Source organism: Bombina bombina, chromosome 2 (genome assembly GCF_027579735.1).
Source record: "Bombina bombina isolate aBomBom1 chromosome 2, aBomBom1.pri, whole genome shotgun sequence".
NCBI lineage: Eukaryota > Metazoa > Chordata > Amphibia > Anura > Bombinatoridae > Bombina > Bombina bombina.
The window spans coordinates 912092778-912120636 of NC_069500.1; the positions used below are offsets into that span (position 1 = coordinate 912092778).

Sequence of the window (27859 nt, forward strand, 5' to 3'; positions counted from 1 at the left end):
GCCATTTAAATGCAATTTCAAAATAATGAAAAATAATAAAACACAATTCAGCTATACCTCTTACCTTATACATATTGTATATATACTTTTCTATTAAATGCACTTTTACCTGACTAACACTCGCCTAGATTTAGAGTTCTGCGTTAGCCATCAAAACCAGCGTTAAGGGGCCCTAACCGCCCGCTGGTATTTAGAGTCAGGCAGGAAAGGGTCTAACATTCACTTTCCAGCCACGACTTTTCCATACCGCAGATCCCCTTACGCCAATTGCGTATCCTATCTTTTCAATGGGATCTTCCTAACGCTGGTATTTAGAGTCTTGGCTGAAGTGAGCGGTAGACCCTCTACCGACAAGACTCCAGCCGCAGAAAAAAGTCAGGAGTTAAGAGCTTTCGCCGGATTATAAAGCTCTTAACTACTGTGCTCTAAAGTACACTAACACCCATAAACTACCTATGTACCCCTAAACCGAGGCCCCCCTCCACATCGCCGCCACTCTAATAAAATTTTTTAACCCCTAATCTGCTGACCGGACACCGCCGCCACCTACATTATCCCTATGTACCCCTAATATGCTGCCCCTAACATCGCCGACACCTACATAATATTTATGTTATCTGCCCCCCCCCAATGTCGCTGCTACTTTACCTACACTTATTAACCTCTAATCTGCCGACCGGACCTCGCCGCCACTATAATAAATGTATTAACCCCTAAACCGCCTCACTCCCGCCTTGCAAACCCTATAATAAGTTTTATTAACCCCTAATCTGCCCTCCCTAACATCTGCGACACCTAACTTCAAGTATTAACCCCTAATCTGCAGACCGGACCTCGCCGCTACTCTAATAAATGTATTAACCCCTAAAGCTAAGTCTAACCGTAACCCTAACACCCCCCTAAGTTAAATATCATTTTATTCTAACGAAATAAATTAAATCTTATTAAAAAAATTAATCCTATTTAAAGCTAAATACTTACCTGTAAAATAAACCCTAATATAGCTACAATATAAATAATAATTACATTGTAGCTATTTTAGGATTTATATTTATTTTACAGGCAACTTTGTATTTATTTTAACCAGGTACAATAGCTATTAAATAGTTATTTACTATTTAATAGCTACCTAGTTAAAATAATTACAAAATTACCTGTAAAATAAATCCTAACCTAAGTTACAATTAAACCTAACACTGCACTATCAATAAATTAATTAACTAAACTACCTACAATTACCTACAATTAAATCAACTAAACTAAATTACAAAAAACAAACAAACACTAAATTACAAAAAATGAAAAAAGATTACAAGAATTTTAAACTAATTACACCTACTCTAAGCCCCCTAAAAAAAATAACAAAGCTCCCCAAAATAAAAAAAATGCCCTACCCTATTCTAAAATAAAAAGTTAACAGCTCTATTACCTTACCAGCCCTTAAAAGGGCTTTTTGCGGGGCATGCCCCAAAGAAATCAGCTCTTTTGCCTGTAAAAAAAACATACAATACCCCCCCAACATTACAACCCACCACCCACATACCCCTAATCTAACCCACCCAAACCCCCCTTAAAAAACCTAACACTAAGCCCCTGAAGATCTTCCTACCTTGTCTTCACCCAGCCGGGTACCATCCGATCCGTCCAGAAGAGGGTCCGAAGTCTTCATCCTATCCGGCCGGAAGAGGTCCTCCAGAGGGTCGGAAATCTTCATCCAGGCGGCATCTTCTATCTTCTTCCATCCGGAGCGGAGCGGGTCCATCTTGAAGCAGCCGGCGCGGATTCATCCTCTTCTAACGAGGTCCTAACAGCGATTGAAGGTTCCTTTAAATGACGTCATCCAAGATGGCATCCCTCGAATTCCGATTGGCTGATAGGATTCTATCAGCCAATCAGAATTAAGGTAGGAATCAAGCCAATCAGATTGAGCTCGTATTCTATTGGCTGTTTCGATCAGCCAATAGAATGCAAGCTCAATCTGATTGGCTGATTGGATCAGCCAATCCGATTGAACTTGAATCTGATTGGCTGATTCAATCAGCCAATCAGATTTTTCTTACCTTAATTCCGATTGGCTGATAGAATCCTATGAGCCAATCGGAATTTGAGGGACGCCATCTTGGATGACGTCATTTAAAGGAACCTTCATTCGCTGTTAGGACATCGTTAGAAGAGGATGGATCCGTGCCAGCTGCTTCAAGATGGACCCGCTCCGCTCCGGATGGAAGAAGATAGAAGATGCCGCCTGGATGAAGACTTCCGACCCTCTGGAGGACCTCTTCCGGCCGGATAGGATGAAGACTTCGGACCCTCTGGAGGACCTCTTCTGGCCGGATAGGATGAAGACTTCGGACCCTCTTCTGGACAGATCGGATGGTACCAGGCTGGGTGAAGACAAGGTAGAAAGATCTTCAGGGGCTTAGTGTTAGGTTTTTTAAGGGGGGTTTGGGTGGGTTAGATTAGGAGTATGTGGGTGGTGGGTTGTAATGTAGGGGGGGGGTATTGTATGTTTTTTTTACAGGCAAAAGAGCTGATTTCTTTGGCATGCCCCGCAAAAAGCCCTTTTAAGGGCTGGTAAGGTAATAGAGCTGTTAACTTTTTATTTTAGAATAGGGTAGGGCATTTTTTTATTTGGGGGGCTTTGTTATTTTTTTAGGGGGCTTAGAGTAGGTGTAATTAGTTTAAAATTCTTGTAATCTTTTTTTTATTTTTTGTAATTTAGTGTTTGTTTTATTTTTGTAATTTAGTTTAGTTGATTTAATTGTAGGTAGTTTAGTTAATTAATTTATTGATAGTGTAGTGTTAGGTTTAATTGTAACTTAGGTTAGGATTTATTTTACAGGTAATTTTGTAATTATTTTAACTAGGTAGCTATTAAATAGTAAATAATTATTTAATAGCTATTGTACCTAGTTAAAATAAATACAAAGTTGCCTGTAAAATAAATATAAATCCTAAAATAGCTACAATGTAATTATTATTTATATTGTAGCTATATTAGGGTTTATTTTACAGGTAAGTATTTAGTTTTAAATAGGATTAATTTTTTTAATAAGAAATAATTTATTTAGTTAGAATAAAATTATATTTCTTTCATGTAATTAGCAAGAGTCCATGAGCTAGTGACATATGGGATATACATTCCTACCAGGAGGGGCAAAGTTTCCCAAACCTCAAAATGCCTATAAATACACCCTCACCACACCCACAATTCAGTTTTACAAACTTGGCCTAACATGGAGGTGGTGAAGTTAGTTTGTGCTAGATTCTACGTTGATATGCGCTTCGCAGCAGGCTGAAGCCCGGTTTTCCTCTCAGAGTGCAGTGAATGTCAGAGGGATGTGAAGAGAGTATTGCCTATTTGAATACAATGGTCTTCCTCTAGGGGATCTATTTCATAGGTTCTCTGTTATCGGTCGTAGAGATTTCTTCTCCTACCTCCCTTTTCAGATCGACGATATACTCTTATATACCATTTGGCTATCTACTATATGTAGATGAGTGTCTTAGGGTAAGTAAGTCTTATTTTATTTATGACACTCTAAGCTATGGTTGGGCACTTTATATGTAAAGTTCTAAATATATGTGTTTAAACTTATATTTGCCATGATTCAGGATAATCAGTATTCCTTCATTCAGACTGTCAGTTTCATTATTTGGGATAATGCATATGAATAAATAATTTTTTTCTTACCTTAAAAATTTTCAATTGACTTTTTTTCCCTGCGGGCTGTTAGGCTCGCGGGGGCAGAAAATGCTTCAATTTATTGCGTCATTCTTGGCGAAAACGTTTTTGGCGCAAAATTCTGTCATTTCCGGCGCCATAGTTGACGCCGGAAGTTTGTTTGTGGTTGCGTCATTTTTTGACATATGTGTATTACAGACGTTTTTTGCGCCAAAAAATGTGGGCGTCGCTTTTTACGTCAGAGGATGTGGCGTCATACTTGGCGCCTAAAAATATGGGCGTTGTATTTGGCGCCAATAATGTGGGCGTCATACTTGGCGCCAAAAAATGTGGGCGTCATTCTGGTCTCCACCTTTTTTCACATTATTTAAAGGATTACTTTCTGTTATAATTTTTAAGCCAAACAACTAACATATTAAAGTTAATAAACATTAATTAAAACCTACTGACCTATATTTTCTCCAAAACTAAGTTTCATAACATTATAAAAGTTATATATTTTATTCCCCGATGATGTCACGTTATCCTGCCCACTATTTTCAGCACTGTGTGTTCAAAATATTTAAACCAATGAAATTGTGTTTAAAGCGCCATTTTGAAACCTAGGTATTGTAAACGGATTGGTACAGAGCAAAGGATACCCACGGAGTGGGTTTGGAAAACAATTAAATTTGCAGACAAGATTTCTGATATACGGTAGAGATATGTTAATGAAATGCTATTGATAAAAAGCGTATTTGAGGTAGTTAGTTAGTAACAGGCATAGAAAATATTTACTTACAGTAGCCCTTTAAGTCTCACTTTTTCATTGCTTCTGGTTGCTAGAGGCTTGTTTATTTTGCATCTTTTCCCATTCCTGAAACTGTTATTTAAGGAATTTGATAATTTTGCTTTATATGTTGTTTTTTCTATTACATATTGCAAGATGTCACAACCTGACCCTGGATCAGAATCTACTTCTGGAAAGACGCTGCCTGATGCTGGTTCTACCAAAGTTAAGTGCATTTGTTGTAAACTTTTGGTAACTGTTCCTCCGGCTGTAGTTTGTGTTAGTTGTCATAAACTTTCTAACGCAGATAGTGTCTCCATTAGTAATAATCCTTTACCTGTTGTTTTTCCTTCAACATCTAATGTTCAGGATGTCCCTGTTAATGTTAAAGAATTTGTTTCTAATTCTATTAGGAAGGCTCTGTCTGTTATTCCTCCTTCCAGTAAACGTAAAAGGTCTTTTAAAACTTCTCATATTTCAGATGAATTTTTAAGTGACCGCCATCATTCTGACTTATCTGTTTCTGATGAGGATCTATCTGGTTCAGAAGATTCTGCTTCAGATATTGACACTGATAAATCTTCATATTTATTTAAGATGGAGTTTATTCGTTCTTTACTTAAAGAAGTGTTGATTGCATTAGATATGGAGGAGTCTAGTCCTCTTGATACTAAATCTACTAAGCGTTTAAATTCAGTTTTTAAACCTCATGTAGTTATTCCAGAAGTTTTTCCAGTTCCTGATGCTATTTCAGAAGTAATTTCTAGGGAATGGAATAGTCTGGGTACTTCATTTACTCCTTCTCCAAGGTTTAAGAAATTGTACCCTGTGCCATCTGATAGATTAGAATTTCGGGACAAAATCCCTAAAGTTGATGGGGCTATCTCTACTCTTGCTAAACGTACTACTATTCCTACAGCAGATAGTACTTCCTTTAAGGATCCTTTAGATAGAAAGCTTGAATCCTTTCTAAGGAGAGCTTATTTATGTTCAGGTAATCTTCTTAGACCTGCTATTTCTTTGGCTGATGTTGCTGCAGCTTCCACTTTCTGGTTGGAGGCTTTAGCACAACAAGTGTCAGACCATAATGTTATTGCATTGTTAAACTTCTTCAACATGCTAATAACTTTATTTGTTATGCCATTTTTGATATCATTAGAATTGATATCAGGTATATGCCTTTAGCTATTTTAGCTAGAAGAGCTTTATGGCTTAAATCTTGGAATGCAGATATGACTTCTAAGTCAACTTTGCTTTCTCTTTCTTTCCAAGGTAATAAATTATTTGGTTCACAGTTGGATTCTATAATTTCAACTGTTACTGGGGGGGAAAGGAACCTTTTTGCCTCAGGACAAAAAATCTAAAGGCAAATATAGGGCTGCTAATCGTTTTCGTTCCTTTCGTCAGAATAAGGAACAGAAGCCTGACCCTTCCCCTAAAGGAACGGTTTCCGTTTGGAAACCTTCTCCAGTCTGAAATAAATCCAAGCCTTTTAGAAAGTCAAAACCAGCTCCCAAATCCACATGAAGGTGCGGCCCTCATTCCAGCACAGCTGGTAGGGGGCAGGTTATGATTTTTCAAAGATATTTGGATCAATTCGATTCACAGTCTTTGGATTCAGAACATTGTTTCACAAGGGTACAGAATAGGTTTCAAGGTAAGGCCGCCTGTGAGAAGATTATTTCTCTCACACATTCCAGTAAACCCAGTGAAGGCTCAGGCATTTCTGAAATGTGTTTCAGACCTAGAGTTGGCTGGGGTAATTGTGCCAGTTCCAGTTCTGGAACGGGGTCTGGGGTTTTACTCAAATCTATTCATTGTACCAAAGAAGGAGAATTCCCTCAGACCAGTTCTGGATCTAAAAATATTGAATCGTTATGTAAGGATACCAACATTCAAAATGGTGACTATAAGGACTATTCTTCCTTTTGTTCAGCAAGGGCATTATATGTCTACAATAGACTTACAGGATGCATATCTTCATATTCCAATTCATCCAGATCACTATCAGTTCCTGAGATTCTCTTTTCTAGACAAGCATTACCAGTTTGTTGCCCTTCCGTTTGGCCTAGCAACAGCTCCAAGGATCTTTTCAAAGGTTCTCAGTGTCCTTCTCTCTGTAATCAGAGAACAGGGTATTGCGGTATTTCCTTATTTGGACAGTATCTTGGTACTTGCTCAGTCCTTACATTCTGCAGAATCTCATACGAATCAACTTGTGTTGTTTCTTCAAAGACATGGTTGGAGGATCAATTTACCAAAGAGTTCTTTGATTCCTCAGACAAAGGTTACCTTTTTGGGTTTTCAAATAGATTCAGTGTCCATGACTTTGTCTCTAACAGAAAAGAGACGTCTGAAGTTGGTTTCAGCTTGTCGAAACCTTCAGTTTCAATCATTCCCTTCGGTAGCTTTGTGCATGGAAATTCTAGGTCTCATGACTGCTGCATTGGATGCGATCCCCTTTGCTCGCTTTCACATGAGACCTCTCCAGCTTTGTATGCTGAACCAGTGGTGCAGGGATTATACAAATATATCACAATTAATATCCTTAAATCCCAATGTTCGATCTTCTCTGACTTGGTGGTTGAATCACCATCGTCTAATTCAAGGGGCCTCTTTTGTTCGCCCAACCTGGACTGTGATCTCAACAGATGCGAGTCTTTCAGGTTGGGGAGCTGTATGGGGATCTCTGACAGCGCAGGGGGTTTGGGAATTTCAGGAGGCGAAATTACCAATCAACATTTTGGAACTCTGTGCGATTTTCAGAGCTCTTCAGTTCTGGCCTCTTCTGAAGAGAGAATCGTTTATTTGTTTTCAGACAGACAATGTCACAACCGTGGCGTATGTCAATCATCAAGGTGGGACTCACAGTCCTCAGGCTATGAAAGAAGTATCTCGGATACTTGTATGGGTGGAATCCAGCTCCTGTCTAATCTCTGCGGTTCACATCCCAGGTGTAGACAATTGGGAAGCGGATTATCTCAGTCGCCAGACGTTACATCCGGGCGAATGGTCTCTTCACCCAGAGGTATTTCTTCAGATTGTTCAAATCTGGGGACTTCCAGAAATAGATCTGATGGCCTCTCATCTAAACAAGAAACTTCCCAGGTATCTGTCCAGATCCAGGGATCCTCAGGCGGAAGCAGTGGACGCGTTGTCGCTTCCTTGGAATTATCAACCTGCTTATATCTTTCCGCCTCTAGTTCTTCTTCCAAAAGTGATTTCCAAAATTCTAATGGAACGTTCGTTTGTATTGCTGGTGGCTCCAGCATGGCCTCACAGGTTTTGGTATGCGGATCTCGTTCGGATGGCAAGTTGCCAACCTTGGACACTTCCGTTAAGGCCAGACCTTCTATCTCAAGGCCCATTTTTCCATCAGGATCTCAAATCATTAAATTTGAAGGTATGGAGATTGAACGCTTGATTCTTAGTCATAGAGGTTTCTCTGACTCAGTGATTAATACTATGATACAGGCTTGTAAGTCTGTGTCTATAAAGATTTATTACCGAGTCTGGAAGACTTACATTTCTTGGTGTTCTTCTCATAAATTCTCTTGGCATTCTTTTAGAATTCCTAGGATTTTACAGTTTCTTCAGGATGGTTTGGATAAGGGTTTGTCTGCAAGCTCTTTGAAAGGTCAAATCTCTGCTCCTTCTGTTCTTTTTCACAGAAAGATTGCTAATCATCCTGATATTCATTGTTTTGTACAGGCTTTGGTTCATATCAAGCCTGTCATTAAGTCAATCTCTCCTCCTTGGAGTCTTAATTTGGTTCTGAGGACTTTACAGGCTCCTCCGTTTGAACCTGTGCATTCTCTGGATATTAAATTACTTTCTTGGAAAGTGTTGTTTCTCCTGTTAAGTGTGGTCAGTCCACGGGTCATCATTACTTCTGGGATATTATCTCCTCCCCTACAGGAAGTGCAAGAGGATTCACCCAGCAGAGCTGCTATATAGCTCCTCCCCTCTACGTCACCTCCAGTCATTCTCTTGCACCCAACGAATAGATAGGATGTGTGAGAGGACTGTGGTGATTTTAATTAGTTTATTACCTTCAATCAAAAGTTTGTTATTTTATAATAGCACCGGAGTGTGTTATTCATTCTCTGGTAGGATTTGAAGAAGAATCTACCTGAGTTTTTTCTATGATTTTAGCCGGAGTAGTTAAGATCATATTGCTGTTTCTCGGCCATCTGAGGAGAGGTAAACTTCAGATCAGGGGACAGCGGGCAGATTAATCTGCAAAGAGGTATGTAGCAGTTTATTATTTTCTGACATGGAATTGATGAGAAAATCCTGCCATACCGTTATAATGTAAACTCAGCCTTAAATGCAGTAGATGTAGCTGGTATCAGGCTGTCATGTATGTATATTTTACACTTCAGTATTCTGGGGAATGGTACTTCACTGGATTTATACTGTATGCATAGACTTAACCTATTTTGCAGGGACTTGCAATAGGTTTTAAATAACAATTAATTTATTGAAGTTAAACGTTTTTTTGCTGGCATGTAAAATCGTTTATTTCTCTGAGGTACTGGGTGAAAAAATGTTTTGGGCACTATTTTTTCCACTTGGCAATAGTTTTGTTTAAATTAAAGCAGTTTACTGATCTCTCTCACTGTTATGTGTGAGGGGGAGGGGCCATTTTTGGCGCTTTTACTACGCATCAAAAAACTCAGTCAGAAGTTCATTTTCTTCCTGCATGATCCGGTTCATCTCTACAGAACTCAGGGATCTCCAAAGCTTGTTTTGAGGGAGGTAATCATTCACAGCAGAGCTGTGAAGATTGTAGTTGACTGTGATAAAAAACGTTTATTGTGTATTTTTTTCTGCTGTCAGGGTTAGTTATCCTTTGCTAATGGGAACAATCCTTTGCTAAAATTGTATATTTCTTACAAAGATTTGATGCTATAACTTATTTATTTTCAACTGTCATAATTTTTTCTGTGCTTCTTATAGGCACAGTTCGTTTTCATATTATTGTAAATTACTTGAAAAGCATTTCCAAGTTGCTAGTTTATTGCTAGTGTGTTAAACATGTCTGATTCAGAGGAAGATACATGTGCTATATGTGCTAATGCCAAAGTGGAGCCCAATAGAAATTTATGTACTAATTGTATTGATGTTACTTTAAATAAAAGTCAATCTGTACAAACTGAACATATTTCACCTAACAACGAGGGGAGAGTTATGCCGACTAACTCGCCTCACGTGTCAGTACCTGCATCTCCCGCTCGGGAGGTGCGTGATATTGTAGCGCCGAGTACATCTGGGCGGCCATTTCAAATCACATTACAGGATATGGCTACTGTTATGACTGAAGTTTTGGCTAAATTACCAGAACTTAGAGGCAAGCGTGATCACTCTGGGGTGAGAACAGAGTGCGCTGATAATATTAGGGCCATGTCAGACACTGTGTCACAGGTGGCAGAACATGAGGACGGAGAGCTTCATTCTGTGGGTGACGGTTCTGATCCAAACAGACTGGATTCAGATATTTCAAATTTTAAATTTAAGCTGGAAAACCTCCGTGTATTACTAGGGGAGGTGTTAGCGGCTCTGAATGATTGTAACACAGTTGCAATACCAGAGAAAATGTGTAGGTTGGATAAATATTTTGCGGTACCGGCGAGTACTGATGTTTTTCCTATACCTAAGAGACTTACTGAAATTGTTACTAAGGAGTGGGATAGGCCCGGTGTGCCGTTCTCACCTCCTCCGATATTTAGAAAAATGTTTCCAATAGACGCCACCACACGGGACTTATGGCAAACGGTCCCTAAGGTGGAGGGAGCAGTTTCTACTTTAGCTAAGCGTACCACTATCCCGGTGGAGGATAGCTGTGCTTTTTCAGATCCAATGGATAAGAAATTAGAGGGTTACCTTAAGAAAATGTTTGTTCAACAAGGTTTTATATTGCAACCTCTTGCATGTATTGCGCCTGTCACGGCTGCAGCAGCATTTTGGTTTGAGTCTCTGGAAGAGACACTTCAATCATCTACACTAGATGAGATTACACACAAACTTAAAGCCCTTAAGTTAGCTAACTCATTTATTTCAGATGCCGTAGTACATTTAACTAAACTTACGGCTAAGAATTCCGGATTTGCCATTCAGGCACGCAGAGCACTGTGGCTAAAATCCTGGTCAGCTGATGTTACTTCTAAATCTAAATTGCTTAATATACCTTTCAAAGGGCAGACCTTATTCGGGCCCGGGTTGAAAGAGATTATCGCTGACATTACAGGAGGTAAAGGCCATGCCCTGCCTCAGGACAAAGCCAAACCTAGGGCTAGACAGTCTAATTTTCGTTCCTTTCGTAATTTCAAAGCAGGAACAGCATCAACTTCCTCTGCACCAAAACAGGAAGGAGCTGTTGCTCGCTACAGACAAGGCTGGAAACCTAACCAGTCCTGGAACAAGAGCAAGCAGGCCAGGAAACCTGCTGCTGCCCCTAAGACAGCATGAATCGAGGGCCCCCGATCCGGGACCGGATCTAGTAGGGGGCAGACTTTCTCTCTTCGCCCAGGCTTGGGCAAGAGATGTTCAGGATCCCTGGGCGTTAGAGATCATATCTCAGGGATACCTTCTGGACTTCAAATCCTCTCCCCCAAGAGGGAGATTTCATCTGTCAAGGTTGTCAACAAACCAAATAAAGAGAGAAGCGTTCCTACGCTGCGTACAAGATCTTTTATTAATGGGAGTGATCCATCCAGTTCCGCGGTCGGAACAAGGACAAGAGTTTTACTCAAATCTGTTTGTAGTTCCCAAAAAAGAGGGAACTTTCAGGCCAATCTTGGATTTAAAGATCCTAAACAAATTCCTAAGAGTTCCATCGTTCAAGATGGAAACTATTCGAACAATTTTGCCCATGATCCAAGAGGGTCAGTACATGACCACAGTGGATTTAAAGGATGCTTACCTTCACATACCGATTCACAGAAGTCATTACCGGTATCTAAGGTTTGCCTTTCTAGACAGGCATTACCAGTTTGTAGCTCTTCCATTCGGATTGGCTACAGCTCCAAGAATCTTCACAAAGGTTCTGGGTACTCTTCTGGCGGTACTAAGACCGCGAGGAATTTCGGTAGCTCCGTACCTAGACGACATTCTGATACAAGCTTCAAGCTTTCAAACTGCCAAGTCTCATACAGAGTTAGTACTGGCATTTCTAAGGTCGCATGGATGGAAGGTGAACGAAAAGAAGAGTTCACTCTTTCCACTCACAAGAGTTCCCTTCTTAGGGACTCTGATAGATTCTGTAGAAATGAAGATTTACCTGACAGAAGACAGGTTAACAAAGCTTCAAAATGCATGCCGTGTCCTTCATTCCATTCAACACCCGTCAGTAGCTCAATGCATGGAGGTGATCGGCTTAATGGTAGCGGCAATGGACATAGTACCTTTTGCACGCCTACATCTCAGACCGCTGCAATTGTGCATGCTAAGTCAGTGGAATGGGGATTACTCAGATTTGTCCCCCACTCTGAATCTGAATCAAGAGACCAGAAATTCTCTTCTATGGTGGCTTTATCGGCCACACCTGTCCAGGGGGATGCCATTCAGCAGGCCAGACTGGACAATTGTAACAACAGACGCCAGCCTATTAGGTTGGGGCGCTGTCTGGAATTCTCTGAAGGCTCAGGGACTATGGAATCAGGAGGAGAGCCTCCTTCCAATAAACATTCTGGAATTGAGAGCAGTTCTCAATGCCCTTCTGGCTTGGCCCCAGTTAACAACTCGGGGGTTCATCAGGTTTCAGTCGGACAACATCACGACTGTAGCTTACATCAACCATCAGGGAGGGACAAGAAGCTCCCTAGCAATGATGGAAGTATCAAAGATAATTCGCTGGGCAGAGTCTCACTCTTGCCACCTGTCTGCAATCCACATCCCGGGAGTGGAGAACTGGGAGGCGGATTTCTTAAGTCGTCAGACTTTTCATCCGGGGGAGTGGGAAATTCATCCGGAGGTCTTTGCCCAGATACTTCGACGTTGGGGCAAACCAGAGATAGATCTCATGGCGTCTCGTCAGAACGCCAAGCTTCCTCGCTACGGGTCCAGATCCAGGGATCCGGGAGCGGTTCTGATAGATGCTTTGACAGCACCTTGGACCTTCGGGATGGCTTATGTGTTTCCACCCTTCCCGATGCTTCCTCGATTGATTGCCAGAATCAAACAGGAGAGAGCATCAGTGATTCTAATAGCACCTGCATGGCCACGCAGGACTTGGTATGCAGATCTAGTGGACATGTCATCCTGTCCGCCTTGGTCTCTACCTCTGAAACAGGACCTTCTGATCCAGGGTCCATTCAAACATCAAAATCTAACTTCTCTGAAGCTGACTGCTTGGAAATTGAACGCTTGATTTTATCAAAACGTGGTTTTTCTGAGCCAGTTATTGATACCTTAATACAGGCTAGGAAGCCTGTTACCAGAAGGATTTACCATAAAATATGGCGTAAATACTTATATTGGTGCGAATCCAAAAGTTACTCATGGAGTAAGGTTAGGATTCCAAGGATATTGTCTTTTCTACAAGAAGGTTTAGAAAAGGGGTTATCCGCTAGTTCTCTAAAGGGACAGATTTCAGCTCTGTCCATTCTTTTACACAAACGTCTGTCAGAAGTTCCGGACGTTCAAGCTTTTTGTCAGGCTTTAGCTAGGATCAAGCCTGTGTTTAAAACTGTTGCTCCGCCATGGAGTTTGAACTTAGTTCTTAATGTTTTACAGGGTGTTCCGTTTGAACCCCTTCATTCCATTGATATCAAGTTGTTATCTTGGAAAGTTCTGTTTTTAATGGCTATTTCCTCGGCTCGAAGAGTTTCTGAGTTATCTGCCTTACATTGTGATTCTCCTTATCTGATTTTTCATTCAGACAAGGTAGTTCTGCGTACTAAACCTGGGTTCCTACCTAAGGTGGTCACTAACAGGAATATCAATCAAGAGATTGTTGTTCCATCTTTGTGTCCTAATCCTTCCTCGAAGAAGGAACGTCTGCTACACAATCTAGATGTAGTCCGTGCCCTGAAATTTTATCTACAGGCAACTAAGGATTTTCGTCAAACGTCTTCCCTGTTTGTCGTTTATTCTGGTCAGAGGAGAGGTCAAAAAGCTTCGGCTACCTCTCTCTCTTTTTGGCTTCGTAGCATAATACGATTAGCCTATGAGACTGCTGGACAGCAGCCTCCTGAAAGAATTACAGCTCATTCTACTAGAGCTGTGGCTTCCACTTGGGCCTTTAAGAATGAGGCTTCTGTTGAACAGATTTGCAAGGCTGCAACTTGGTCTTCTCTTCATACTTTTTCCAAATTTTCCAAATTTGACACTTTTGCTTCTTCAGAGGCTGTTTTTGGGAGAAAGGTTCTTCAGGCAGTGGTTCCCTCCGTATAAAGAGCCTGCCTGTCCCTCCCGTCATCCGTGTACTTTTGCTTTGGTATTGGTATCCCAGAAGTAATGATGACCCGTGGACTGACCACACTTAACAGGAGAAAACAAAATTTATGCTTACCTGATAAATTCATTTCTCCTGTAGTGTGGTCAGTCCACGGCCCGCCCTGTTTTTTATGGCAGGCTTAAAATTTTTTTGGATTATACTCCAGTCACCACTACACCCTTGGGCTTCTCCTTTCTCGTTGGTCCTTTGGTCGAATGACTGGAGGTGACGTAGAGGGGAGGAGCTATATAGCAGCTCTGCTGGGTGAATCCTCTTGCACTTCCTGTAGGGGAGGAGATAATATCCCAGAAGTAATGATGACCCGTGGACTGACCACACTGCAGGAGAAATGAATTTATCAGGTAAGCATAAATTTTGTTTTCTTTTGGCCATCTCTTCTGCTAGAAGAGTTTCTGAGTTATCTGCTCTTTCTTGTGAATCTCCTTTTCTGATTTTTCATCAGGATAAGGCGGTGTTGCGGACTTCATTTAAATGTTTACCTAAGGTTGTGAATTCTAACAACATTAGTAGAGAAATTGTTGTCCCTTCATTGTGTCCTAATCCTAAGAATTCTATGGAGAGATCTTTACATTCTTTGGATTTAGTAAGAGCTTTGAAATATTATGTTGAAGCTACTAAAGGTTTTAGAAAGACTTCTAGTCTATTTGTTATCTTTTCTGGTTCCAGGAAAGGTCAGAAGGTTTCTGCCATTTCCTTGGCATCTTGGTTAAAGTCTTTGATTCATCATGCTTATGTAGAGTCGGGTAAGTCCCCGCCTCAAAGGATAACGGCTCATTCTAATAGGTCAGTTTCTACTTCCTGGGCTTTTCGGAATGAAGCTTCTGTTGATCAGATTTGCAAAGCAGCAACTTGGTCTTCTTTGCATACTTTTACTAAATTCTACCATTTTGATGTTTTTTCTTCTTCTGAAGCAGTTTTTGGTAGAAAAGTACTTCAGGCAGCTGTTTCAGTTTGATTCTTCTGCTTATAATTTCAGTTTTTTTCATTATAAGATTAAAACTTTTTGATTTGGTTGTGGATTATTTTTTCAGCGGAATTGGCTGTCTTTATTTTATCCCTCCCTCTCTAGTGACTCTTGCGCGGAAGTTCCACATCTTGGGTATCTGCTATCCCATACGTCACTAGCTCATGGACTCTTGCTAATTACATGAAAGAAAACATAATTTATGTAAGAACTTACCTGATAAATTAATTTCATAATTCATATCATAGCAAGAGTCCATGAGGCCCACCCTTTTTTGTGGAGGTTATGATTTTTTTGTATAAAGCACAATTATTCCAATTCCTTATTTTTGATGCTTTCGCTCCTTTCTTATCACCCCACTTCTTGGCTATTCGTTAAACTGAATTGTGGGTGTGGTGAGGGGTGTATTTATAGGCATTTTGAGGTTTGGGAAACTTTGCCCCTCCTGGTAGGAATGTATATCCCATACGTCACTAGCTCATGGACTCTTGCTAATATGAAAGAAATGAATTTATCAGGTAAGTTCTTACATAAATTATGTTTTAACTTAGGGGGGTGTTAGGGTTAGGGTTAGACTTAGCTTTAGGGGTTAATACATTTATTAGAGTAGCGGCGAGGTCCGGTCGGCAGATTAGGGGTTAATACTTGAAGTTAGGTGTCGCAGATGTTAGGGAGGGCAGATTAGGGGTTAATACTATTTATTATAGGGTTTGCGAGGCGGGAGTGCAGCGTTTTAGGGGTTAATACATTTATTATAGTGTCGGCGAGGTCTGGTCGGCAGATTAGGGGTTAATAAGTGTAGGTAAGGTAGCGGCAACATTGGGGGGGGGGCAGATTAAGGGTTAATAAATATAATATAGGTGTCAGCGATGTTGTGGGCAGCAGATTAGGGGTACATAGGGATAATGTAGGTTGCGGCGGTGTCCGGAGCGGCAGATTAGGGGTTAATAATAATATGCAGGGGTCAGCGATAGCGGGGGCGGCAGATTAGGGGTTAATAAGTGTAAGGTTAGGGGTGTTTAGACTCGGGGTACATGTTAGGGTGTTAAGTGCAGACTTAGAAACTGTTTCCCCATAGGAAACAATGGGGCTGCGTTAGGAGCTGAACGCTGCTTTTTTGCAGGTGTTAGGTTTTTTTTCAGCCCAAACTGCCCCATTGTTTCCTATGGGGGAATCGTGCACGAGCACGTTTTTCAAGCTAGCCGCTACCGTAAGCAACGCTGGTATTGAGAGTTGAAGTGGCGGTAAATATGCCTCTACGCTCCCTTTTTGGAGCCTAATGCAGCCCTTCAGAGAACTCTAAATACCAGCGTTATTTAAAAGGTGCGGGGGAAAAAAAACACGCTTAGCTAACGCACCCCTTTGGCCGCAAAACTCTAAATCTAGGCGACTGTAAGTCAATCTATTTACAAGCTTGTGGCAATATGTTTGTATTCTGAAAATAAGACACATGGAAGATTTGTTTTATCTTTTTAAAATGTGTATTGTGCCATAGAGGCCCATTTATCAAGCTCCGAATGGGCCAGTGTTTCGGGCGAGTATTCAGACTCGCCAGAAACAGCAGTTATGAAGCAGCGGTCTAAAGACCGCTGCTCCATAACCCTGTCCGCCTGCTCTGAGCAGGCGGACAGGAATCGCCACAATTCAACCCGATCGAGTACGATCAGGTTGATTGACGCCCCCCTGCTGGCGGCCGATTGGCCTCGAGTCTGCAGGGGGCGGCGTTGCACCAGCAGCTCTTGTGAGCTGTTAGTGCAATGCTGAATACGGAGAGCGTATTGCTCTCCGCATTCAGCGATGTCTGTCGGACCTGATCCGCACTGTCGGATCAGGTCCGACAGACATTTGATAAATAGGCCTCATAGGGTTAATTGAGCAATATATAATTAAAATTCAGCATATAATACTTATTTTAAAATTCAAGCGATCAGATTATATCTTCAATTATATTTGAATTCAAGTCATGTCTTGATTGATAATAGGTTACAAATGACAAGAGTCCCCTTCAAATAAGCAAGAAAAGATGGGAGTTTTCCAAGGCTGATAAGAAACTTCCTGAGCTTACCTATGGTCACCTGCCTGAACTAAAAGGAGTGGATGGTGGGGCACTGTACAGTGGTAAGCAGTTTGATTGTTTTAATTTTCCAGTATCTCACAGCACTAAAAATATTACATATATTCATCAAATAATATGTGGGTGCAGCAATCAGTAATAATTAAAGGGATACTAACCCCAATTTTTTTCTTTAATGATTCAAATAGAGCATGACATTTTAAGCAACTTTCTAATTTACTCGTATTATCAATTTTTCTTTGTTCTCTTGCTATCTTTATTTAAAAAGCAGGAATTTAAAGCTTAGAAGCTGGCCCATTTTAGGTTCAGCACCCTGGATAGCACTTGCTTATTGGTGGCTACATTTGGCTAACCAATAAGCAAACATAAACCAAAAATGGGTTGGGTCTTAAGCTTTACATTCCTGCTTTTTAAATAAAGATAGCAAGAGAACGAAGAAAAATTGATAATAGGAGTAAATTAGAAAGTTGCTTAAAAATTGCATGCTTTATCTGAATCATGATAGAACAAAATTGGGTTTAGTGTCCCTTTAAGACCAGCTGTGTTTCATCTGTAATATATTACATTTAAATTATTTGTTTCTAGCCAGTATACCAAACATGTGAAGAGAACTTTAACTTTCACACACCTTGGGCTCAATTTAACAAGTTGTGTAAGCCACTTTAGAGCCCTTGTGGGACAGATTCCCTCATGTGAGCCTGCTTACTACAAGTTAAAGGGACATGAAACCTAAAATGTTTCTTTCCTGATTCAGATAGAGCATCCAATTTTAGCTGATCACATCAGGTGAGCCAATGACAAGAGACATGTATGTAAAGCCATACAACAGCTAACTATTCCTGAGCCTACCTAGGAATGTTTTTCAACAAAGGATACCAAAAGAACAAAGAAAATGTGAAAATAGAAGTAAATTGGAAAGTTGTTTTAAATATGCTTTATCCGAATCATGAAAGTAAATACATTGGGTTTCATGCCCCTTTAAGAAGCAGCAGTCATCATTTAAAACACCACAAACTAATGATTGACAGGTTGCACAAGGAGATCCTTATGCAACGTTAAAGGGATATAAAACCCAAAAATTGTCTTGTGATTTAGAGAGCATACAATTTAAAAAAGTTTCAAATGTATTTCTATTAATTTGCTTTGTTCCCATGATACTATTTGTTGAAGAGGTACCTAGGTAGGTAAATTAGAAGAGAGAAAGAGAAAGAGGTATCATATGGCACACTGAAATTGAGAGCCTAAATTAGCAAAATTTGTTGTAGGCAAACACAAGAACGAGTAATAATAAAATATAACTTTTATTCATTTGTTTATTAAAAATAAAAAGAATGTTTAGGTGTTTTAAAATAGAGTATCACTTGAAGTAGGTAGGTGTTTAAGTGAACAAATAATTATGGTAAGGAAATTGTCCTATATCTATATCATCATAGGAGCAGTATAAATGATTTACAGAGACACATAATGTATCATATAACATGTGCTACGTTTACTATTGAAAAGTACAATTGTAACACTTAACACTGGTTGTATTGGTATGAAGCTTATACATTGGAGCTACAAATGATCCCTAGAATGACATGAACTGTCATAGTAATTCAAAATAAAAAAGTAATATCCCAAAGATGGAACATACTATTTTAAACTCATTAAAAATAGCTCCTCCTGAGAAAAAGATAAAATATTATCTTGGTAGACAACTATAATATATTAGTCATATGAGCAAAAAACTATGGGGTCTATTAGTGGATTAGAGAGTTACCATGTGTAAAGGAGGTAAAATTACCCAAATGTAACGAGAATCACATGAACGTAGGTATAGCACTGTGATTATATAGCATTATGTAGCTCAAAATAACCGCGATTAAATTATTCACAATTTTGGCCCTATTGTAATATATATATATATATATGCCACCGGTAGTCTCTAACAAGGTATTAACTGATTAGCCATTTATTCACTGGGCCACCAATTCAACACTATAGAGGATATGTAGCAGGATATTGCTCGATATAATCATTACTTCTTTAGCCATTCAAAGTAACTATTATTGAATTAATCACAGTTTTTACACTATGGTAATATATATCACCGGTAGTATCTAATAGAGTGTTACACAGATTGACCGTGTTTCTTAGCCACCAGTTTAACGCTATTGTATAGTGATATATAGCTCAATATAATCGCTACTCATTTAGCTGTGATTTGACAAAGCAGTTGGTGAAACGCGCATTAGGCGTTCGCACTGCTTCTCTTGAGAAATGATTTTGTTAAAAAAGATTTACTTATGGGTATTTAATATGTTGTTGGCCTAATCAGCTTTTTTTTAAAAAAAACTTGTGGGCTCTCATTATATCTGGGAGAGTGGTATATTGACAATAACGTTAAAGTGGGTTTAACAAATAGCCAAATCTGGTGTGTTACACACTGTCATACAATATCAGTACAACTTAGTACAATAGAGTAAAATCACAGCTAAATAATTTAATTGCGGTTATTTTGAGCTACATAATGCTATATAATCACAGTGCTATACCTACGTTCATATGATTCTCGTTACATTTGGGTAATTTTACCTCCTTTACACATGGTAACTCTCTAATCCACTAATAGACCCCATAGTTTTTTGCTCATATGACTAATATATTATAGTTGTCTACCAAGATAATATTTGATCTTTTTCTCAGGAGGAGCTATTTTTAATGAGTTTAAAATAGTATGTTCCATCTTTGGGATATTACTTTTTTATTTTGAATTACTATGACAGTTCATGTCATTCTAGGGATCATTTGTAGCTCCAATGTATAAGCTTCATACCAATACAACCAGTGTTAAGTGTTACAATTGTACTTTTCAATAGTAAACGTAGCACATGTTATATGATACATTATGTGTCTCTGTAAATCATTTATACTGCTCCTATGATGATATAGATATAGGACAATTTCCTTACCATAATGATTTGTTCACTTAAACACCTACCTACTTCAAGTAATACCCTATTTTAAAACACATAAACATTCTTTTTATTTTTAATAAACAAATGAATAAAAGTTATATTTTATTATTACTCGTTCTTGTGTTTGCCTACAACAAATTTTGCTAATTTAGGCTCTCAATTTCAGTGTGCCATATGATACCTCTTTCTCTCTTCTAATTTACAAATCACACCGGTATCCAGGCACTGCCCTCCAGAGATACACAGGTCTACCCTGCAGGGAGTTTTGGAAAATAGGATTCAACAGTTATACATTGTATAAACACTACCGCCATCTAGTGTTCAGAAATTAATAACATGGTTAAAAGCATATTGGACTCCAGACGTGCATGCTGCCTACCTAGATATGCTTTACAACAAAGAATACCATGAGAACAAAGTTAAAAAAAATGTAAAAACTGTATTCTGTCTCCATCATGAAAATAACATTTTTGCTTTCACGTCCCGTTATTTATATTCAGAATAATGCCAGTTTAAAGGACCAGTCAACACAGTAGATTTGCCTAATCCAGAAATGCATGATAACAAGACAATGCAATAGTACTTAGTCTGAACTTCAAATGAGTAGAAGATTTATTTAAAAGTTAGGTCTATTTCCACTCCCCTTGCACCATGTGACAGCCATCAGCCAATCGCAAATGCATACACGTATCATGTGACAGCCATCAGCCAATCACAAATGCATACACGCTTATTCTGTGAATTCTTGCACATGCTCAGTAGCAGCTGGTGACTCAAAAAGTTTAAATATAAAAAGACTGTGCACATTTTGTTAATGGAAGTAAATTGGATAGTTGTTTAAAATTGCATGCTCTATCTGAATAATGAAAGTTTAATTTTGACTTGAGTGTCCCTTTAAGCCATGTCACTGGGTGTCTTTAGATTAACCCAAGGTGCAAGTGGATATTGAACGCTAACTCCTGTGAATTGTTTCTTTTAGAGCAATAAAGAAAGTTACAAGATTTTACCCACAATAACCTCTGTTTCCCCTCAAAAAAAAATAATCAGCCTCCTCTGTCGCCTCCTATACCATCTTAATTCAATATAATTCATTATTTTTCCATGTGGATTAATATAGCTCTTTTGTAAGACACAAAACCATGTATGCTGATTTCTATTAATAGTCCTAATAAGTCATTGGTTTATTGCATCAAACAATATGTGATTTTTATTTCTATAGTCCGCAGTTCAAAAGTAGTGAAGAAAGAGAACAAAACAACACAGGAGTGCCGGATGCCATTACTTGGGATGATCGATCTTCATAATTCCAGTACAGCCTTGCCACAGGTTAACTTTATAGACTTCTCATGTTTATTGCTTAGATAAAACCACTGGCAGGTGGATTATAACTGTATTGCATTGAAAAAAAAATGTAATTGCAAGATGACTACTGTTTAATTAATAATTAATATTCATATTAACACATATAGGGCTAGATTACAAGTGGCACGCTAGCATTCGATTGCGCAATATTTAAATTTTGCAGGTGCTTTAATTTGTATGCAAACTACAAGTTGTAAGTAAACGCATTTTCTCCAGCACAATCAAATTTAACACACGTCGGTTTAGAGTGACTGAAGACCTCACGTAAAAGGGTTAGGGATAAAATAATTAATATTAATATATATATATATATATATATATAATATTAATTTATAATTTTGATAACAAATATTTAGAAGGGTTCAAAGGTATATGTATATGACCATGTATTTGACTGCAAAGGGCTATAATAAATAAATAAATATATATATACAGGGCTCAAAATTTCAGGTTGTAAGCTACTAGCCAGGCCAAAATGTTACTCGCCACTTCTGAGCCTACCCACACCACATCCACTACTCCACCCCCTCTTTGTGTATCTTTAGCCATTGTGAAACACATTATTATGCAGTCATTTTTAATATTTGTTATTTTAGAAAAATTAAATAATGCTACATACAGTAATTTTAACAAAAATAAGTGCATAGCAGTAAGCAACATCAACTTGGCGGTTCTGGGTAAGACATAAGCTGGATAGAGATAGGAAGTTGTTGAAGTGAGAGAGTGGAGAGAGTCCTGACAGTCATGGAAGGTCATTGCAGACCTGGAGATTTTCTTTTTAATAATTATCATCTCTTCCTTCTCTCTCTTAAAGGGACACTGAACCCAAATTTTTTCTTTCGTGATTCAGATAGAGCCTGAATTTTTAAGCAACTTTCTAATTTACTCCTATTATCAATTTTTCTTTATTCTCTTTGTATCTTTATTTGAAATGCAAGAATCTAAGTTTAGATGCCGGCCCATTTTGGTGAACAACCTGGGTTGTCCTTGCTGATTGGTGGAAAAAATCCATCCACCAATCAAAAAGTGCTGTCCAGAGTTCTTAACCCAAAAAAGCTTAGATGGCTTTTATTTCAAATAAAGATAGCAAGAGAACGAAGAAAAATTGATAATAGGAGTAAATTAGAAAGTTGCATAAAATTGCATGCTCTATCTGAATCACTAAATAAAAAAATTGGGTTCAGTGTCCCTTTAACTATCTATCTCTCCTCCCTTCTATCTTCAATCTCTCTTTTTACCCTCTCCCTTATCTCTAGGGCCATATCTTTTCTTTCCCCTCTTTCATATCTTGTTACTCTTTCTTTTTTTTTTTCTCCACTCTCTCCTAAAGCTATCTTCTTTACTATTACTTTTCGTCTCCAATCTTTCTCTCTCTCTGCTCCCCATTTGCCCTCTCATTAGTAACAGTCTAAGCACTAATGGGGTTCCTACAGCCCTAGAGGAATACCATATCCTTGCCCTTTCTAGGATATATAATATCCCTTCAGATAATATGTTTAGCACATAGCCCAAAATGTATGTTTGTCAATGCTGCAATAGGAGTGTACATTTTTCACTAACTTTTACTCGCCGCCATTAAATTTCCACTCGCCAATGGCTAGTAAAGAGTGGAAATTTTGAGGCCTGTATATATATATATATATACATATTATTTAATGTGTTTTACTGTGTATTTACTGTTAATATTTAACATTCCATTGTTCTTTATATAGGGGAAAATGTTCTTTGTATTTTTAAAATGATATTCCTATATACATATCTGTATATATCTATACCTGTATATATTCATATAGATATATACAAAACTTTGAAGCTGGAACAGCACTAACAGGTATTTGTGCTCATGAAGACAGGAGAACTGCCTATTCTCCCAAAAGTAGATCCAATCGTACACAATTGTCCACAGCACCATATATTTCCAATTCTTTATTAGGACAGATAAAAATAGAGCGACGCTTTGGGGTTAATACCCCTTAATCATGCATGATTAAGGGGTATTAACCCCCGAAACATCACTCTATTTTTATCTGTCCTACTAAAGAATTGGAAATATAAGGTGCTGTGGACAATTGTGTACTATTGCATATAGATATATAGGTAAAGATATAGGTATAGATATATATTTAACATTAACATTATCATATATAAATATATAAATATATATTTTAAAATAAAAATAATTTTTTTTTGCTATGTAAAGAACATAGGAATGTAAAATATGCCTAACGTGCTTCAGGTTGCACACTGTTTAAGTCTAACGTGGTGTCGGGTTAGCGAACATGAAGAATTAGGTGCATAAATATTACATACAAAATATAAAAATAATTATTATAGATACTGTAAAAATGTTTCGCCTAGATTACGAGTTTTGTCGGTAAAGACCCGTGGTGCTAACAAGCCTTTTTTCCCAGCGCACCTTTAAGACAACGCTGGTATTACGAGTTGTCTGAATGGCTGCGTTAGCCTCAGAAAAGGGAGCGGTGAGCATAATTTAGCTCCACTTCAACCCGCAATACCAGCGTTGCTTACGGTAGTGGTAAGCTGGAAAAAAGTGCTCGTGCACGATATCCCCTTAGGAAACAATGGGGCTGAGCTGGGTGAAAAAAAATCTAACACCTGCAAAAATGCAGCGTTCAGCTCCTAACGCAGCCCCATTGTTTCCTATGGGGAAACACTCTCTAAGTCTACACCTAACACCCCTAGTCTAAACACCCCTAATCTTACACTTATTAACCCCTAATCTGCCGCCCCCACTATCGCTGACACCAGCATTATACTATTAACCCCTAATCTGCTGCTCCGGACACCGCCGCAACCTACATTAAAGCTATGAACCCCTAATCTGCTGTCCCTAACATCATCGACACCTATATTATATTTCTCTTGTTAAGTGTATCCAGTCCACGGATCATCCATTACTTGTGGGATATTCTTCTTCCCAACAGGAAGTTGCAAGAGGATCACCCACAGCAGAGCTGCTATATAGCTCCTCCCCTAACTGCCATATCCAGTCATTCTCTTGCAACTCTCAACAAAGATGGACGTAGTAAGAGGAGAGTGGTGTATTATAGTTAGTTTCTTAACTTCAATCAAAAGTTTGTTATTTTTAAATGGTACCGGAGTGTACTGTTTTATCAAAGGCAGCATTAGAAGAAGAATCTGCCTGTTATTTCTATGATCTTAGCAGAAGTAACTAAGATCCATTGCCGTTCTCACATATTCTGAGGAGTGAGGTAACTTCAGAGAGGGAATGGCGTGCAGGTTTTCCTGCAATAAGGTATGTGCAGTAAACATATTTCTAGGGATGGAACTTGCTAGAAAAATGATGCTGATACCAGATTAATGTAAGTTAAGCCTAAATGCAGTGATTTAATAGCGACTGGTATCAGGCTTATTAACAGAGATACATACTCTTATAAAAGTGTAATATAAAACGTTTGCTGGCATGTTTAATCGTTTTTATATATGCTTTGGTGATAAAACTTATTGGGGCCTAGTTTTTTTCCACATGGCTGGCTTTATTTTTGCTAGAAACAGAGGCTTTCCACTGTTATAGTATAAAAGTTACAGTTGGTGCAGTTAAAATTACAAACTCTGACATTCAGCTTCCCTCAGCAGTCCCCTGCATGCTATAAGACATCTCTGATGGGCTCAAAAGGCTTCAAAAGTAGGAGCTGTGGCAGTTGTTATGACTGTTTAAAAAACATATTTTTCGTTTTGTTAATCTGTTTTTTTTGTATTAAGGGGTTAATCATCCATTTGCAAGTGGGTGCAATGCTCTGCTAACTTGTTACATACACTGTAAAAACTTTGTTAGTGTAACTGCCTTTTTTCACTGTTATTTCAAATTTTGCCAAAATTTGTTTCTTTTAAAGGCACAGTAACGTTTTTTATATTGCTTGTTAACTTTGTTTAAAGTGTTTTCCAAGCTTGCTAGTCTCATTGCTAGTCTGTACAAACATGTCTGACACAGAGGAAACTACTTGTTCATTATGTTTAAAAGCCATTGTGGAGCCCCATAGGAGAATGTGTACTAAATGTATTGATTTCACCTTAAACAGTAAAGATCAGTCTTTATCTATAAAAGAATTGTCACCAGAGGGGTCTGTCGAGGGGGAAGTTATGCCGACTAACTCTCCCCACGTGTCGGACCCTTCGCTTCCCGCTCGAGGGACGCACGCTAATATGGCGCCAAGTACATCAGGGATGCCCATAGCGATTACTTTGCAGGACATAGCTGCAATCATGAATAATACCCTGTCACAGGTATTAGCCAGATTGCCTGAATTGAGAGGCAAGCGCGATAGCTCTGGGGTTAGACGAGATACAGAGCGCGTAGATGCTTTAAGAGCCATGTCTGATACTGCGTCACAATATGCAGAACCTGAGGACGGAGAGCTTCAGTCTGTGGGTGACGTCTCTGAATTGGGGAGACCTGATTCAGAGATTTCTAATTTTAAATTTAAGCTTGAGAACCTCTGTGTGTTACTTGGGGAGGTATTAGCTGCTCTGAATGACTGTGACACATTTGCAGTGCCAGAGAAATTGTGTAGGCTGGATAAATACTATGCAGTGCCGGTGAGTACTGATGTTTTTCCAATACCTAAAAGGCTTACAGAAATTATTAGTAAGGAGTGGGATAGACCCGGTGTGCCCTTTTCCCCACCTCCTATATTTAGAAAAATGTTTCCAATAGATGCCACTACACAGGACTTATGGCAGACAGTCCCTAAGGTGGAGGGAGCAGTTTCTACTTTAGCAAAGCGTACCACTATCCCGGTTGAGGACAGTTGTGCTTTTTCAGATCCAATGGATAAAAAATTAGAGGGTTACCTTAAGAAAATGTTTTTTCAACAAGGTTTTATTTTACAGCCCCTTGCATGCATTGCGCCTGTCACTGCTGCGGCGGCGTTCTGGTTTGAGGCCCTGGAAGAGGCCATCCATACAGCTCCATTGACTGAAATTATTTACAAGCTTAGAACACTTAAGCTAGCTAACTCATTTGTTTCTGATGCCATTGTTCATTTGACTAAACTAACGGCTAAGAATTCCGGATTCGCCATCCAGGCGCGTAGGGCGCTATGGCTTAAATCCTGGTCAGCTGATGTGACTTCAAAGTCTAAATTACTTAACATTCCTTTCAAGGGGCAGACCTTATTCGGGCCTGGTTTGAAAAAAATTATTGCTGACATTACTGGAGGTAAGGGTCATACCCTTCCTCAGGACAGGGCCAAATCAAGGGCCAAACAGTCTAATTTTCGTGCCTTTCGAAATTTCAAGGCAGGTGCAGGATCAGCTCCCTCTACTTCAAAACAAGAGGGAACTTTTCCTCAATCTAAGCAGGCCTGGAAACCTACCCAGTCCTGGAACAAGGGCAAGCAGGCCAGAAAGCCTGCTGCTGCCTCCAAGACAGCATGAAGGAGCGGCCCCCTTTCCGACAACGGATCTAGTAGGGGGCAGACTCTCTCTCTTCGCCCAGGCACGGGCAAGAGATGTTCAGGATCCCTGGGCGTTGGAGATCATATCTCAGGGATATCTTCTGGACTCAAAGCTTCTCCCCCACAAGGGAGATTTCACCTTTCAAGATTATCTGCAAACCAGATAAAGAAAGAGGCATTCCTAAGCTGCGTGCAAGACCTCCTTGTAATGGGAGTGATCCATCCAGTTCCGCGGACGGAACAAGGACAGGGGTTTTATTCAAATCTGTTTGTGGTTCCCAAAAAAGAGGGAACCTTCAGACCAATTTTGGATCTAAAGATCCTAAACAAATTCCTCAGAGTTCCATTATTCAAGATGGAAACTATTCAAACCATTTTACCCATGATCCAAGAGGGTCAGTACATGACCACAGTGGACTTAACCTTCACATTCCGATCCACAAGAATCCTCATCGGTTCCTGAGGTTTGCCTTTCTAGACAGGCATTACCAGTTTGTAGCTCTTCCATTCGGGTTGGCTACAGCCCCAAGAATTTTTACAAAGGTTCTGGGCTCACTTCTGGCGGTTCTAAGACCGCGAGGCATAGCGATGGCTCCTTACATAGACGACATCCTGATACAGGCGTCAAGCTTTCAAATTGCCAAGTCTCATACAGAGATAGTTCTGGCATTTCTGAGGTCGCATGGGTGGAAAGTGAACGAAGAAAAAGTTCTCTATCTCCTCTCACAAGGGTTTCCTTCCTAGGGACTCTGATAGATTCTATAGAAATGAAAATTTACCTGACAGAGTCCAGGTTATCAAAACTTCTAAATGCTTGCCGTGTTCTTCACTCCATTCCGCGCCCCACGGTGGCTCAGTGCATGGAAGTAATCGGCTTAATGGTAGCGGCGATGGACATAGTGCCATTTGCGCGCCTGCATCTCAGACCGCTGCAATTATGCATGCTCAGTCAGTGGAATGGGGATTACACAGATTTGTCCCCTCTACTAAATCTGGATCAGGAAACCAGAGATTCTCTTCTCTGGTGGTTATCTCGGGTCCATCTGTCCAAAGGTATGACCTTTCGCAGGCCAGATTGGACCATTGTAACAACAGACGCCAGCCATCTAGGTTGGGGTGCAGTCTGGAACTCCCTGAAGGCTCAGAG

General features: G+C 39.5%; 1 protein-coding gene across 1 annotated transcript in view; it reads left to right on the top strand.

The window, feature by feature from the left end:
- Positions 1 to 27859, top strand: part of CDKL2 (cyclin dependent kinase like 2) — a 208853-nt gene that overhangs the window by 152524 nt on the left and 28470 nt on the right. Inside the window, exons 11-12 of the mRNA XM_053703308.1 lie at positions 16861 to 16996; positions 21132 to 21238. Coding sequence (XP_053559283.1) covers positions 16861 to 16996; positions 21132 to 21238 — 243 coding nt within the window. The remainder of the gene's footprint in view (positions 1 to 16860; positions 16997 to 21131; positions 21239 to 27859) is intronic.